This window comes from Acartia tonsa, chromosome 3, assembly GCF_053477335.1.
Source record: "Acartia tonsa isolate MP-2025a chromosome 3, ASM5347733v1, whole genome shotgun sequence".
NCBI lineage: Eukaryota > Metazoa > Arthropoda > Copepoda > Calanoida > Acartiidae > Acartia > Acartia tonsa.
The window spans coordinates 19,052,111-19,070,040 of NC_137262.1; the positions used below are offsets into that span (position 1 = coordinate 19,052,111).

Consider the following 17,930-nt stretch of genomic DNA (forward strand, 5'->3'; position numbering starts at 1 on the left):
GATGCCGCGCATTTTATATAAAAACTAGTAAAAACCGATTGACTTCTCCATTTTAGGGAAGTTTCATAATCGTCCAAGGGTAGTTATTGTTTAAATTTTAGCATTTTTGCATTGATACCGCTGAAACACTCACAACAAGCCTTTAATGGATCATCAAATTGGACAAACTGGGCTTTTATGCAGGGATAAAGGGATAGTACAATGAACAATAAATCAATATACCCTCCAAAGTCTTATATATGCTACTGGTAGCAGGTAATAATTGATTTGAACAAAATTTGGGTATAGTCCCTTTCGTAACATATCACCTAATGGGGCGATTCTTCGTATTTTTCACAGTAGCTTTTCTTCTATTTCTAGCCCCTGCAGGGGGCTCTAACCCTGCGGGGCCAATTACCTAACCCTGTGGGGCAATCACCTAACCCAATATAACCTAACCTAACCTAAAATAACCTATAAAAAGCCATTTTAAAAATACGACGAATCGCCCCTTATGGGGCGATGTTACGAAAGAGACTATTCCCCAAAATTTTGTTAAATTGATTTATCCTTACTTCCCTGACAAATTGTGCTTTTAGAGCAATGCCATATTAGGATCAGGAGGTTTGAGCATCTTTAATTGATTTAGTAGAAGGAAGCTATTATAAAAAGGTGCAATGTCCACCTGTATGTCACAAAAGAATCAGAACTTGCAACGTTGGGGGAGTCGAAGAAGGTCATGAAAATAGCCTAAAACTACCCAAAGACCTCTATAAAGCTTACCTGAAAAGTGCAATCAATTCAGACCAGCATTTTCCGAGATCTTTAGCTTTAGACAAAAAAATACTATTTTACATAATACATCTTTCAATTACATGTATATTTCACTTTAATTACCTGTAATTGTTTCATATAAAAAGAATTTATCTTGTAATTTTGCAGCGGTACATATGAACAATATTGTCCTTATTTAAAATTGTATTAAATGGGTCCATTTTTGATACATTTATTGAGCTAAAAGCCAATCCAAATTTTAAAAAAATATTTTTTTTCTTACATAAAACATTTCTTTTCAAACATTGACAAATAGAAACATTTGATCTAAAAATTTGAATTTGATTACACATTTGTTTTCAAAAGTTAAAATAAAGTCATGTAATATACATATGGGATGCTATAAAAAAAACTTCTTCATTAAATTTTTATTTAAATTGAGGTAAATTCTCTGATTTTGAAAGTCGACATACCATAGCACTGTCTTTTTTTTAACAAGTTGAAGAAAAAAACTAAGGGGATTTGTAATAGCTTACAAAATCAATGGTTTGTGTAAAATAATAGGCATTTTTATAAGTATCTATCGTTGACACCTTATGATATTGTATTATTAAATTATTATGTGATTCTATGTGATAAAATTAAATTTCAGAAATGCATGATTCTGTTTTAAAATACAGACACACAGGATTAAGATCTCCACAGTAGTAAGATTATTTTTAGTGAAAGAGCGGTATGGGTTGCTCCGTTTCTGAAAACATGAATTTTAACTTGATTTTAGTTGCATATACATCTATCAATTATGAGACTGTTATATCATCATAATTACAATTACATCCATTAGTAACGCAGCAAAAACAAGTTAAAATAAATTGTCAACATAAAAAAGAGCAGTAAATTATAAACATTAACGTTATCATTTTTTGCAGCAATTTATGAAAATATGAAACCAAATTTTTTTGTAGCTCCTTATAGTGCCTATAAAAAAGTGAATAAATTACAAAAACTTTTGGCCGAAGTATCCCGAATGACGTCATATTTGAGTGATGGATTTTTCTAATATGACATCATTCGGGATACTTCAGCCAAAAGTTTTAAATTTAACCCCTTTTTATAGGCACTATAAGATATTCGAAAAACAGATAGTTAAGAGTAGCTACGCTGCTCAAAATTACATAGTAAATATTTGTTCATTTAGATAGAAAATTTACACTTGTTCCTATTTCTATACATCAACAAGTTTTTAATTAATAAAAATGTTGAAAGAAACATAAGAAATAATATTTTTTTAATAATATTTTTTTCCTTATGTATAATAATAAAACATAGATACAGTGGCAATTTTTAAGAGACACTAAAGGATACTTGCAGTTACGTCCTACTACGGGGCAGTAAGTGGTTAAAAAAATATCGTAAAATCATCCAAAGACTTATATCTCAAAAGAATTAGCCTAAAACCATCACTGGGTCTATGTGAAGCTTGCATACAAAAGAGGATCCAATCAGTTTTGTAGTTATTGAGATTTTAAGCTTCAGACAAAAAAACCTTAATAATGCATGCCTAATTTTCTTTATTAGACTGACAATAATTGCTTCCAAAACAATTTCAATCAATAATTTTAAAAATCTTAATATCTTATGATAATTTATAATACCATTTCAAAATTCCTACAAAATGAGCATCTTTCTAAAAATAATGTTTATATATAAGTATCTCATTTATAGTTAATATCCCTCGAATCACAATTGGACCACCATAGCCCCTCGTCCAATATTCTTTATGTTTAATATTTTGCAAGATAGTTTGTTAGAATCTTCCTATTGATTCAAATCCATTGACAAGGATTCATGTAACAGTAAAGCATAATTTAGAAAGTGTAGAAACTCAAAAAAATCATTTACCTTTTTTATTGATTTAAATTTTAAAAAAGCAATCATCGAAGTATAAAATAACTGAAACAAGGAAAAAGATTGTTTCACTTCACAATTGTAGGGATTGTACCCATTTATGTTTCTAAGTTGCCTCTAGGTATATTTAAAGGGATAAGATATCTGAATATGTAATATTGATTCTTATCTCTAACTATCTGTTGAAACCTCAAACCAATACCTTTTTTGTAGCGCAGCTACACTAGGATAGGACTTTTGATTCCTTACGTCCGTCTGTCAGGTGAGAAATATCAAATGTACGTCAGACAAATAATTAATTCCCCATACGATAACGCAGTGACTTTTTTCTTATTTTTCTTTGCTGCGCTTCTTATCTACATAATCATCCTTGTTAGAATAGTTTTACAAATATTTTTAGCCCTTTAAACAGATTCTTAAACTTGGATCTAATAGAAGATAAGAAGGAAATATGTTATGGGCTTTAAAGGTAAATTTTAAATACATTAAGGATGTAACATTTTACATTTATTTTATCTTAAATGTTATCCTGTTACTTAAAAGTTTAAAACTTAAGTACCTAACTTAACCTCCTTACACCAACGTTTTTCATATATTTCTATTAAATAAGTTAACCTATGTATATAAGTAGAAATATGTATACAAATTTTTCTTGTCAATAGAAAATTCGACTTGAAAAAACATAAATTTTACTGGTGAATGGTTGGCTCGAATTAAAATAGTTTCCCCTTACATCAATCATCCTAGATATAATTTTAGTAAATGAATCCTTTTTTACTAGGTTTAGTGATAAAAATAGATTTTTAAATTTCTGTTTGAAAAAATTGAAACTTTATGACATGGTTTTAGAGTAGCTTTGCTATTTCAGACTATCTATCTATTACAATAAATAAGAATAAATATATATTGAGATCAAAATTTATTTTTAGAATTGGTGCTATTCAGTGGAATTTTCATAATAAAATAATAACATAGCAATGTGAATATAATAGTGACATAAATATTTACATAATTTACAATTAAAGATAACAAAAATATAAAAATAATATAAAAAAATATCCTTAAAATCTAATTTGGAAAGACTAGAGGTATGCTGAGATTAAATATTTTTGTCATTGCACTTTTTTTGGAAAATTTCCTAAATGCAAAAAATTCAAAAATATTCTTTCTTAGGAGCCAAACTTTGGATCAATTATCACTGGTAAAAAAGCAAAATAGATTTATAAAAAATATTTTGCTTATTGTTTAATGTTTTTGGGGCTCTTTTTTCATTCCATATGCTTTTTAATGTGTAGTGCAAGATGATCACTTCTGGCAAAAGCTCGTTCACACATGTTACACTTGTATGGTCTGACTCCTGTGTGTTTCCTCATGTGTCTCCCAAGTTCATCAGACCTGGAGAATTTCCATCCACATCCTTGCCAGGTACACAGGTATGGTTTCTCTCCTGTGTGTGTCCGCATGTGTGCCTTCATGTGCGAGGCTTTGTTGTAAATTTTACCACACCCGGGCTGCGGACATGTGTGGATCACGGGAGTACGCTTTACTGTACGCCGACGCCGTTTCTTGGCTGGAGGCTGCTGTTGGGCACCTTGTTGTTGAGAGGATGTGCGAAGAGCTGTGGGGGAATGTTGAAGCTGCTGTGCATGGTGGCCATGATGTGAGGATGGAGCACCTAGGTGTGCACCAGGATGAAAGCCACCACCATAGACACTGAGATCCAGGCCAGGTACAGGATAATCTCCATACACAGGTCCACCATACCCTGCACTAACACCAGATGTATACCCTCCTCCTTCAACCTTAATATTACTAGGATACCATTCAGACGGTTGTCCGCCATAGCTGCCGTGATAACCTGGATACCATAGCAGGTGGGAACTGGTGCCATTATCTAGATCTGTCACGTGATTTGGACTCCTGGAGGCTGTCTCTGTTATTGAACCTGAGGTGGTTGAAGATACATCTGAGGAGTATAGAGAGTTTGGGGAGGACGGACAGTTTGGAAGAATATGTGTGGGGGAGGCTGAGCTGCTGATTTCCTGGTGGTGCACAGGAGAGGAGGAGGAATAACAGGGAGAAGGTGTTGGTGGCAGGTAATACTGATCCTGAGGGCCACTGGACCCTTCGGTTGTTCCAGGATACGGCAACATAGGGTCATTTAACATTGTCTGGTGAGATGAATTATAATTGTAATAATCACCATATCCCATATAATCAGATGTAGTCGAAACAGGCGGGGAAAATCTAGCGGCTGGGTCTTGTGGCGGGGTATAGGCGGGTGATAACTGTCCGCCGGGATAGCCCATTGTTTCAGGATAAGAATATAAGGCGGTGGCACCGCCGGTTTGGTGCAGATCTTCTGATATCCACATGATTATAATCTAGCTTTCACTTTAGATTTTACTGATCAAGGTGTGTTCTAGTTGAAATGTATTGAGCAACTGAGGATGTGAAGGGAGGATGGTTAGAGTATCATCAGTACAATTAGATTACACTCATACCGTGCATAGCGGCGGGGGATACTCCACTCCCTTTTTAACAGCTCTTACATTTGACTTTCCTTTCTTCCTTCCACCTATTATACAACTCCCCCAAAAAGTCAAGTCCTTTCACCTGTGCCCGTGTCATACCCCCTCCCCTTTTCCCGACACTTCTACCTACCTTGCTTCCCGTATTTTTTTTTCACCCACCGACCCTTATTCACTTTTGTCCATAATCTGCAATGCTATTGGCTGAAATTTCGCGCGCCGATTTCTGCCCCACACCATCATAATATATACTACGCTCTCTCTCTTTCTGCCATAAGAATCTCTATATATCACATATAAATAAATATATTTATATATGTCACTGTGCTAGCCAAACAAAAATGCAGATTTGTACAATATTTTTAAGAAATGTAGGCCTTTTTTCGGGCGTACAGAAAATAATAAAATAAAATTTGGACTAGAAAATTTGGGTGGATATGTGATAAAAATACAATTTCAAGTTCAATACCAAATAGATGGGTTATACTGGTTGGGTGGTGTAAACATAATCAGTTTTCTTGAAAAGAAGTCTTAAAATCTGTAGATAATAACTGCATTATTTTATTCTACACCCCTTTCTGTCTCCAACAATAATGTAATAACCAAAGATAAAACTTCACATATAAAAATTTGTGGAAAATTAATTCATCGTTTACTTTCCTATATTTATTATATTTAAAATATATCATGAAAAGCATATCTACAATTATAAAAGTCCTATTACAAATCAATGAAGCCAAATATAAAAATTGTTTAATTTTGAGTTTGTTAACATATTTTTGTATGAAAAGATCTCCATGGAGCATTGCTTTTAAAGTTTAAACCTATCTTATTTAGCAGTCAAGTAATTCACGTTTGATATATAGAAAATATCATCTTCAAAGGAATTTATTTAACTATTGTTAATTGTCTTTCTTAAATAACAACCGAAAAAAATCATTTTCCAGAAAGAGTATTTTACAAAATGACAGACATGCAATTAGAATTTTAAAGAAGTTTTCCTTTAAAATATCAAATCTATAATAAGGAAAAGTAATACATTTCATCTGCCTGGTTGTTACTGTAAGGGAGGGGCTGTAGGTTGGTCTGTATGTCTGTACCAACATTCATAAGAAAATCCTCCCAAACTGGAGAAATGCAAACTTGGGTGTATCAGGCTTTCCCTGTTTTTATGTATTTATCTATCTATTTATAATATTATGTAGGTTTAAGACGTATAAAAAGGGTGGGGCGGGTTGGGCTCCTCCCTTGGGGTTTACCTTCCTACCGCATTCCTTAACTAGGTGTGGGCTTCCTTGTCTGGTACAAGTCTAGAAATTCAAGATTATTTTTTTGAATTATTTAAATGATTGCATTTTACTGTTATCTTTTTTATTTTCTTCTTTTAGAAAAGACAACATGAATATATGTAAATTTTGGCAGAAATCTGCTAAAATAATAGCGACATTGACATATTTAAAAAAGGTTGAATTTTATTAGGGTAATTTATTATTAGGCTTTTTATGAAAATAGTAGAATGTTGCATAATTTTAAATTTTGAAATCTTTTTATCTTTTTAATAACTGTTGTGCCATTTTACAAGTACAATATGCAAAATTATAATAGCTGGATATAAAAAAAGTAATAAAGTTTTTAAATGTCAAATTTAAAATGATTTTTTGGATTTAAAGGTTATTACTAAGAAGTTGAAAAATAATTTATTACAAATACCGTCCTACAACTTATTATGTCAACAATAACATTTTTTACAAAATTACTCTTAATTTAATGGCAGTAGCAAGTTTTAATTATCAGCAGGCCTTCAACATTTAAACATGGCTAATGTTACGCCAAATTTAAATATTTTATGGAATTTTTCTAAATATTTTTAGTTGTATTAATTTTTTGGGTATAGTCCTTTCCATGACATCGCTCCATATAGGGCGATGATTTTCTATAGCTCCTTCAAGGAGCTATAGCATAGCCTCTTATCATATGGAGCGATGTGATAGCCCCTTTTAAGGAGCGTTCATATCGCCTCTTATGATAAGAGGCTATGCTATAGCTCCTTCATGGCCTCTTAATAGCTCCTTTGAAGGGGCGTTAATATCGCCTCTTATGATAAGAGGCTATACTATAGCCCCATGATGGCTCCTTCATAGCCTCTCCATCGCCCCTCCGTAGTCCCTTACCTTAATTTATATAACATCCCACTTGATGGCCCCTACATCGCTCCTCCATCGCCCCTTCTCCAAATTTATATTACATTGTACTTTGATGGCCCCTACATCGCTCCTACATCGCCCCTTCATCGCTCCTACATCGCTCCTTCATCGCTCCTTCTCCAAATTTATATTAAATTGTACTGTGATGGCCCCTACATCGCTCCTACATCGCTCCTTCATCGCTCCTACATCGCCCCTCCATCGCTCCTCCATCGCTCCTTCATCGCTCCTTCTCCAAATTTATATTAAATTGTACTGTGATGGCCCCTACATCGCTCCTACATCGCTCCTTCATCGCTCCTACATCGCCCCTTCATCGCTCCTTCTCCAAATTTATATTACATTGTACTTTGATGGCCCCTACATCGCCCCTCCATCGCTCCTACATCGCCCCTCCATCGCTCCTTCATCGCTCCATCTCCAAATTTATATTACATTGTACTTTGATGGCCCCTACATCGCCCCTCCATCGCTCCTACATCGCTCCTTCTCCAAATTTATATTAAATTGTACTGTGATGGCCCCTACATCGCTCCTACATCGCTCCTTCATCGCTCCTTCATCGCTCCTACATCGCCCCTTCATCGCTCCTTCTCCAAATTTATATTACATTGCAACTTGATGGCCCCTACATCGCTCCTACATCGCTCCTCATCGCTCCTACATCGCTCCTCCATCGCCCCTTCATTGCTCCTTCTCCAAATTTATATAACATTGCAACTTGATGGCCCCTACATCGCTGCTACATCGCTCCTCCATCGCTCCTACATCGCCCCTTCATCGCTCCTTCCACAAATTTATATTACATTGTACTTTGATGGCCCCTACATCTCTCCTCCATCGCTCCTCCATCGCCCCATCGCCCCTTAATAGCCACTTACCTTAATTTATATAAAAAAGCCCCTACATAGCCTCTCCATCGCCCCTTAATAGCTCCTTACCTTAATTTATATAACATAGCCCCTACATAGCCTCTCCATCGCCCCTTAATAGCCCCTTACCTTAATTTATATAACAAAGCCCCTACATAGCCTCTCCATCGCCCCTAATAGCCCCTTACCTTTATTTATATAACAAAGCTCCTACATAGCCTCTCCATCGCCCCTTAATAGTCCCTTACCTTAATTTATATAACATAGCCCCTACATAGCCTCTCCATCGCCTCTTAAAAGCCCATTACCTTAATTTATATAACATAGCCCCTACATAGCCTCTCCATCGCCCCTTACCTTAATTTATATAACATAGCCCCTACATAGCCTCTCCATCGCCCCTTAATAGCTCCTTACCTTAATTTATATAACATAGCCTCTACATAGCCTCTTCATCGCCCCTTAATAGCCCCTTACCTTAATTTATATAACATAGCCCCTACATAGCCTCTCCATCGCCCCTTAATAGCCCCTTACCTTAATTTATATAACAAAGCCCCTACATAGCCTCTCCATCGCCCCTAATAGCCCCTTACCTTTATTTATATAACAAAGCTCCTACATAGCCTCTCCATCGCCCCTTAATAGTCCCTTACCTTAATTTATATAACATAGCCCCTACATAGCCTCTCCATCGCCCCTTAAAAGCCCATTACCTTAATTTATATAACATAGCCCCTACATAGCCTCTCCATCGCCCCTTACCTTAATTTATATAACATAGCCCCTACATAGCCTCTCCATCGCCCCTTAATAGCTCCTTACCTTAATTTATATAACATAGCCTCTACATAGCCTCTTCATCGCCCCTTAATAGCCCCTTACCTTAATTTATATAACATAGCCTCTACATAGCCTCTCCATCGCCCCTTAATAGCCCCTTACCTTAATTTATATAACATAGCCCTACATAGCCTCTCCATCGCCCCTTACCTTAATTTATATAACATAGCCCCTACATAGCCTCTCCATCGCCCCTTAATAGCTCCTTACCTTAATTTATATAACATAGCCTCTACATAGCCTCTTCATCGCCCCTTAATAGCCCCTTACCTTAATTTATATAACATAGCCCCTACATAGCCTCTCCATCGCCCCTTAATAGCCCCTTACCTTAATTTATATAACAAAGCCCCTACATAGCCTCTCCATCGCCCCTTACCTTAATTTATATAACATAGCCCCTACATAGCCTCTCCATCGCCCCTTAATAGCTCCTTACCTTAATTTATATAACATAGCCTCTACATAGCCTCTTCATCGCCCCTTAATAGCCCCTTACCTTAATTTATATAACATAGCCTCTACATAGCCTCTTCATCGCCCCTTAATAGCCCCTTACCTTAATTTATATAACATAGCCCCTACATAGCCTCTCCATCGCCCCTTAATAGCCCCTTACCTTAATTTATATAACAAAGCCCCTACATAGCCTCTCCATCGCCCCTTACCTTAATTTATATAACATAGCCCCTACATAGCCTCTCCATCGCCCCTTAATAGCTCCTTACCTTAATTTATATAACATAGCCTCTACATAGCCTCTTCATCGCCCCTTAATAGCCCCTTACCTTAATTTATATAACATAGCCTCTACATAGCCTCTCCATCGCCCCTTAATAGCCCCTTACCTTAATTTATATAACATAGCCCTACATAGCCTCTCCATCGCCCCTTAATAGCCCCTTACCTTAATTTATATAGCATAGCCCCTACATAGCCTCTCCATCGCCCCTTAATAGCCTCTTACCTTAATTTATATAATCCTTACCTTAATATATATAACATAGCCCCTACATAGCCTCTCCATCGCCCCTAAATAGCCCCTTACCCTAATTTATATAACATAGCCCCTACATAGCCTCTCCATCGCCCCTTAATAGCCTCTTACCTTAATTTATATAACATAGGCCCTACAAAGCATCTCCATCGCCCCTTAATAGCCCCTTACCTTAATTATATAACATAGCCCCTACATAGCCTCTCCATCGCCCCTTAATAGCCTCTTACCTTAATTTATATAACATAGCCCCTACATAGCCTCTCCATCGCCCCTTAATAGCCCCTTACCTTAATTTATATAACAAAGCCCCTACATAGCCTCTCCATCGCCCCTTAATAGCCCCTTACCTTAATTTATATAACATAGCCTCTACATAGCCTCTTCATCGCCCCTTAATAGCCCCTTACCTTAATTTATATAACATAGCCCCTACATAGCCTCTCCATCGCCCCTTAATAGCCCCTTACCTTAATTTATATAACATAGGCCCTTTATGGCTCCTGTACAGCCTCTGTAATTGTATTGCCCCTTCATTATAGAAGGTAGGGCATTAAGGTAAGGAAGGAATGTGACCCTCTACAGTTTTAAATTTAAGTTTTAAAAGGATGACAAGGATGACAAGGGGCGATGGAGAGGCTATGTAGGGGCTATGTTATATATATTAAGGTAAGGATTATATAAATTAAGGTAAGAGGCTATTAAGGGGCGATGGAGAGGCTATGTAGGGGCTATGCTATATAAATTAAGGTAAGGGGCTATTAAGGGGCGATGGAGAGGCTATGTAGGGCTATGTTATATAAATTAAGGTAAGGGGCTATTAAGGGGCGATGGAGAGGCTATGTAGAGGCTATGTTATATAAATTAAGGTAAGGGGCTATTAAGGGGCGATGAAGAGGCTATGTAGAGGCTATGTTATATAAATTAAGGTAAGGAGCTATTAAGGGGCGATGGAGAGGCTATGTAGGGGCTATGTTATATAAATTAAGGTAAGGGGCTATTAAGGGGCGATGGAGAGGCTATGTAGGGGCTATGTTATATAAATTAAGGTAAGGGGCGATGGAGAGGCTATGTAGGGGCTATGTTATATAAATTAAGGTAATGGGCTTTTAAGGGGCGATGGAGAGGCTATGTAGGGGCTATGTTATATAAATTAAGGTAAGGGACTATTAAGGGGCGATGGAGAGGCTATGTAGGAGCTTTGTTATATAAATTAAGGTAAGAGGCTATTAAGGGGCGATGGAGAGGCTATGTAGGGGCTATGTTATATAAATTAAGGTAAGGGACTATTAAGGGGCGATGGAGAGGCTATGTAGGAGCTTTGTTATATAAATAAAGGTAAGGGGCTATTAGGGGCGATGGAGAGGCTATGTAGGGGCTATGTTATATAAATTAAGGTAAGGGGCTATTAAGGGGCGATGAAGAGGCTATGTAGAGGCTATGTTATATAAATTAAGGTAAGGAGCTATTAAGGGGCGATGGAGAGGCTATGTAGGGGCTATGTTATATAAATTAAGGTAAGGGGCGATGGAGAGGCTATGTAGGGCTATGTTATATAAATTAAGGTAAGGGGCTATTAAGGGGCGATGGAGAGGCTATGTAGGGGCTTTGTTATATAAATTAAGGTAAGGGGCTATTAAGGGGCGATGGAGAGGCTATGTAGGGGCTATGTTATATAAATTAAGGTAAGAGGCTATTAAGGGGCGATGGAGAGGCTATGTAGGGGCTATGTTATATAATTAAGGTAAGGGGCTATTAAGGGGCGATGGAGATGCTTTGTAGGGCCTATGTTATATAAATTAAGGTAAGAGGCTATTAAGGGGCGATGGAGAGGCTATGTAGGGGCTATGTTATATATATTAAGGTAAGGATTATATAAATTAAGGTAAGAGGCTATTAAGGGGCGATGGAGAGGCTATGTAGGGGCTATGCTATATAAATTAAGGTAAGGGGCTATTAAGGGGCGATGGAGAGGCTATGTAGGGCTATGTTATATAAATTAAGGTAAGGGGCTATTAAGGGGCGATGGAGAGGCTATGTAGAGGCTATGTTAGATAAATTAAGGTAAGGGGCTATTAAGGGGCGATGAAGAGGCTATGTAGAGGCTATGTTATATAAATTAAGGTAAGGAGCTATTAAGGGGCGATGGAGAGGCTATGTAGGGGCTATGTTATATAAATTAAGGTAAGGGGCGATGGAGAGGCTATGTAGGGGCTTTGTTATATAAATTAAGGTAAGGGGCTATTAAGGGGCGATGGAGAGGCTATGTAGGGGCTATGTTATATAAATTAAGGTAAGGGGCTATTAAGGGGCGATGAAGAGGCTATGTAGAGGCTATGTTATATAAATTAAGGTAAGGGGCTATTAAGGGGCGATGAAAAGGCTATGTAGAGGCTATGTTATATAAATTAAGGTAAGGAGCTATTAAGGGGCGATGGAGAGGCTATGTAGGGGCTATGTTATATAAATTAAGGTAAGGGGCGATGGAGAGGCTATGTAGGGGCTTTGTTATATAAATTAAGGTAAGGGGCTATTAAGGGGCGATGGAGAGGCTATGTAGGGGCTATGTTATATAAATTAAGGTAAGGGGCTATGTAGGGGCTATGTTATATATATTAAGGTAAGGATTATATAAATTAAGGTAAGAGGCTATTAAGGGGCGATGGAGAGGCTATGTAGGGGCTATGCTATATAAATTAAGGTAAGGGGCTATTAAGGGGCGATGGAGAGGCTATGTAGGGCTATGTTATATAAATTAAGGTAAGGGGCTATTAAGGGGCGATGGAGAGGCTATGTAGAGGCTATGTTATATAAATTAAGGTAAGGGGCTATTAAGGGGCGATGAAGAGGCTATGTAGAGGCTATGTTATATAAATTAAGGTAAGGAGCTATTAAGGGGCGATGGAGAGGCTATGTAGGGGCTATGTTATATAAATTAAGGTAAGGGGCGATGGAGAGGCTATGTAGGGGCTATGTTATATAAATTAAGGTAATGGGCTTTTAAGGGGCGATGGAGAGGCTATGTAGGGGCTATGTTATATAAATTAAGGTAAGGGACTATTAAGGGGCGATGGAGAGGCTATGTAGGAGCTTTGTTATATAAATAAAGGTAAGGGGCTATTAGGGGCGATGGAGAGGCTATGTAGGGGCTTTGTTATATAAATTAAGGTAAGGGGCTATTAAGGGGCGATGGAGAGGCTATGTAGGGGCTATGTTATATAAATTAAGGTAAGGAGCTATTAAGGGGCGATGGAGAGGCTATGTAGGGGCTTTTTTATATAAATTAAGGTAAGGGGCTATTAAGGGGCGATGGGGCGATGGAGGAGCGATGGAGGAGAGATGTAGGGGCCATCAAAGTACAATGTAATATAAATTTGTGGAAGGAGCGATGAAGGGGCGATGTAGGAGCGATGGAGGAGCGATGTAGCAGCGATGTAGGGGCCATCAAGTTGCAATGTAATATAAATTTGGAGAAGGAGCGATGAAGGGGCGATGTAGGAGCGATGAAGGAGCGATGTAGGAGCGATGTAGGGGCCATCACAGTACAATTTAATATAAATTTGGAGAAGGAGCGATGTAGGAGCAATGAAGGAGCGATGTAGCAGCGATGTAGGGGCCATCAAGTTGCAATGTAATATAAATTTGTAGAAGGAGCGATGAAGGGGCGATGTAGGAGCGATGTAGGGGCGATGTAGGAGCGATGTAGGGGCCATCACAGTACAATTTAATATAAATTTGGAGAAGGAGCGATGAAGGAGCGATGAAGGAGCGATGTAGGAGCGATGAAGGAGCAATGTAGCAGCGATGTAGGGGCCATCAAGTTGCAATGTAATATAAATTTGGAGAAGGAGCGATGAAGGGGCGATGTAGGAGCGATGAAGGAGCGATGTAGGAGCGATGTAGGGGCCATCACAGTACAATGTAATATAAATTTGAAGAAGGAGCGATGAAGGGGCGATGTAGGAGCGATGGAGGGGCGATGTAGGAGCGATGGAGGGGCGATGTAGGGGCCATCAAAGTACAATGTAATATAAATTTGAAGAAGGAGCGATGAAGGGGCGATGTAGGAGCGATGGAGGGGCGATGTAGGGGCCATCAAAGTACAATGTAATATAAATTTGGAGAAGGAGCGATGGAGGAGCGATGTAGGAGCGATGTAGGGGCCATCAAGGGACTAAGATATATATAATAGTGAAGGGGCCATGAAGAGGCGATATTTAATTAAATAGCCCCTTGGGATAAGAGGACATATCATCTCCTCTTTAGAAGGGGCGATAAAGGAGCGATAAAGGATCATTTAATCGCCTCTTAGGGCAAGGGGCTATCAAATCGCTCCTTTCAAGGAGTCATAACATCGCCTCTTGTTATAAGGGGCTATTAAATCGCTCCTTTCAAGGAGCCAATACATCGCCCCTTGTCATAAGAGGCGATCAATTAAAATCATCGCCCCATATGGAGCGATGTCATGGAAAGGACTATACCCAATTTTTTTTGTAAAGCTTCTTGTACTTATAAAAATTTTGGCTCAAATAAACAGTTCATTATTCCATTTTTCAAACAAATATTTACATAGTGAGAAACTTTATTTTTTAAACTTTTTGATTGCATATCCTTGGTTTCATGATATTAGTATGATAGTATTCTGATATTCGCAGTTATTTGCTTATCGTGCGCATATGAAATATCATATTTAAAAATCCGAGTTCATTAAGAATTTTTTGGATTAAAAAAAAAGTTTTCAAGTTCTACCAGCAAAAATAACCAATACAATGCAACATACAATTAATTATGTACATATGTAATCCCATGTTGATATCAAAGTTAATTTCAATACATTTTTATTTGAAATCTATAGATATCCGCTTATTAAGAACCAGAGATGAATTCTTAAAAAAAAATTTTGCCCCACTAAAATTTCAGTAAGGCAAAATTATCCCCTCTAAATTTTTAGTTTGCCTCACTGATTTTAGTGGGGCAAAAGTATTTTAAGAATTCACCTTAGTTCTCAGCCATAATGAAAATTCATAGATAGCATTGTATTACAGACAATTTTCAAAGAATATTAAATAAAAATCATCGAATTAATATTAGTTTCATTAGTCCTGAAAACTGGATACGATGCAATAAATAACTATTAATAAGGTAAATGTTTGTTTAATGAATCAGCTTAAAACTAAAAGTAAAATGTCAAACTGTCATGGATTCAGTATTTTAATTTTAAACTGTAATTTTGCTACCAAATATCAAATAAATGCTGATTACACAAGGACATTTGCAAAATTTGGGGTTTTATTGATATTTTAAAATTATTTTTTATATTAGAGATTTAAATATTTACTTGTTTTTTATTGATAATAAATACAGCATACTTTTTGTTTGTGTACCTTATTCCAATTTGATCTTACTTATGTTATCAAACGTTTGTTCAAATTTTATTTTCACAGTTTTCCTAGATAACTTTTGTATTGAAAGGTTTCGTGACTTTTTACACAAAATAAGATTATTAATTTATGTGATATTAATAAAATTTACCTAAAAAGTAATTGTTTTTTTAAACTAATTAAAAAATTTGCGTATGAGTTCTTATTGGACAATACAAAAAAATAATAATTGAAATTTGAATTATTGCACTAAGAATAATAGATATGTGTAAATCGTTTGAATAATCAATTTGTTTTTTATTCAATTTGTATTTTTATAATGTTTTAAATTGATAATGTTAATAAAAATAGATTTTTAATTATTTTTTTACTTTTCCCACGTTAATAATAAAGAAGTTTTGATATTCATTTTCATTAATCTTCTTTAAAAATTGAATTAAAGGTTTGGTAACTTTAACTTTTAAGTTGTAAGCTCAATTTAACCTTTAAAAATAGAATTAAATCTGGATAGTTAATAGTTATGTCCAATAGTAGCGTTAGTTTAGACCGCCCCCCCCCCCCCCCTCCACCACTCAGGAAAAATTCATGGTAGGTAACAAAAACTGTTATATCAATCTCAAATCCCTCCTAATATATTTTTGCTACTAAGGCAGTATTTCAGACAAAATATTTTAAAGGTTTTCATCTTCTAGAGTTATTAAACTCTACTGTACTTTTCAAGTTATGATGACAAATGATACTATTTTGATTTAGATAATCATTTACTGTCACTCAATTTGATTCAACCACAATAGTATATGGTTGTCATACAAGGTTATTTATAATGTACTAGCGGCTTCGCCCCTAGCCTCTAGGAGCTTTGCCCCAAGAGGTTTGATCAACCTAATTTTTTGTATTTTAGATTTAAAAAGAAAAAGTAAAAAAAAAATTTTGGGGGAGGGATTTTAATAGCTTAAAATCATCACAGGACCAGTAGGTATATTCCCTAAAGAGTAGAGACCATTCAGTTAGGTGGTTACTGAGATCTGAAGCTTCAGACTTGGAAACAGACATACATCATTATGCTTTGTATTACAGATAGTTAAAAAATTTCAGATAAAAGTTTAAGTAAAAACTTTTTTTAAGTAGCGAAGCATTGCATGATTGTTCTATAATATTTCAACACACACTTATACAGACTAGTTCACAATTGTAAGTCCACTTGTATATCTTTGACCATATCTTACTCTTTTACTTATTTTTATTCTATGTATGCTATCAGTTTATCTGTATAATACATTTAATATTTGTTTAAAGTATTTTTTCTTTGGCTTGTTATACTAAACTTAATGGGGAATAACAAATAACAATTTTACACCCATGATCCATTCCACCCCACATTCCAAAAAAGGGTTAAAGCTTCTGAAAATTATATGATAACTGGCAAGATACTAAATATTCTTTCATTATCCTATGCATTTATCTCTGATAATCATCTAACTGTTAAAAAGATTTTCTATTATGGTTTGAATAATTTTGACACTTGAATTAGAAATAGTCAAGGCTAGTCCTCCAGTTATCTAATTTCATAATTCAAAGTTAAATTTCAACATAAAATTCATGCTTTCTGAATTGGTATGAAACTTTGCAAGATCATCTCTAGAACCCGTAATTACTCACTTATGAGTTATGTCAAGTAGCTCTAACTAGCAGTAAACAAAATACATTGTGACACAATAAGATATAAATTGTCCTCTGTTCAAGGTGGGTTTTGATTAATATTTGAAAATAATAAATGCTGTAGGAAACAATTGAAAAATTTATCCAAAAAAATAGAATTATAAGTAAAGAAAAATTATATTGTTTTCAAAAATAATCAAAGCAATATCATAATTTTCACCTATCAACATTTATGTCAATAAAAATATCAACCATTTTTTATTAAATTTTTAGGTCCCAACAAGAGAAATTGACATCCCTTAATTTAACCTGTTGCTTATACCACCCAATAAGTAATAACACCACTCAAATTACATTATTAATCCATACAAATATTTTAATTTTTTACAAAACAAATTTTGGTAAATGACACCTGAAGAATTTTTAAGTGGCCTGAGCAAATACACAAAAAATGAGGATTTTTGACACTAATTGTTATTAGTATCTGTCAGTCCGTTACAGATATCTTTGATTGCACTTAAAATTGCATGTTGATTCCTATGAAGATTAAGAATAGCAAATAGAGCATAATAACGACCGTACAGGAAAATGCCTCTTTTTTTACAGATCATACTGTCGACGATTCTCATAGCCAATGATTTTAAAATTTCCATCAAAGAGATAAAGAAGCACCTTTTGACCAAAACTGGTATTGTGTCATCTGTGTTACAGGGATACATCATTAAGTAAGTAGATTTTTTAAAAATTTCATTATTCTTCAAAAGCATTGAGATCTGTGGCGT

The 17,930-nt window shown here is 35.9% G+C and overlaps 1 protein-coding gene across 1 annotated transcript; it reads right to left on the bottom strand.

Annotated features, from left to right (window-relative positions):
- Window positions 1-3,569: 3,569 nt before the first annotated feature.
- LOC145313570 (uncharacterized) lies at window positions 3,570-5,098 on the bottom strand. The gene has a single exon (XM_080153029.1). It carries the CDS (start codon window positions 5,034-5,036, stop codon window positions 3,930-3,932), a length of 1,107 nt encoding a protein of 368 aa, XP_080009155.1. The 5' UTR covers window positions 5,037-5,098; the 3' UTR covers window positions 3,570-3,929.
- Between the last annotated feature and the right edge of the window lie 12,832 nt (window positions 5,099-17,930).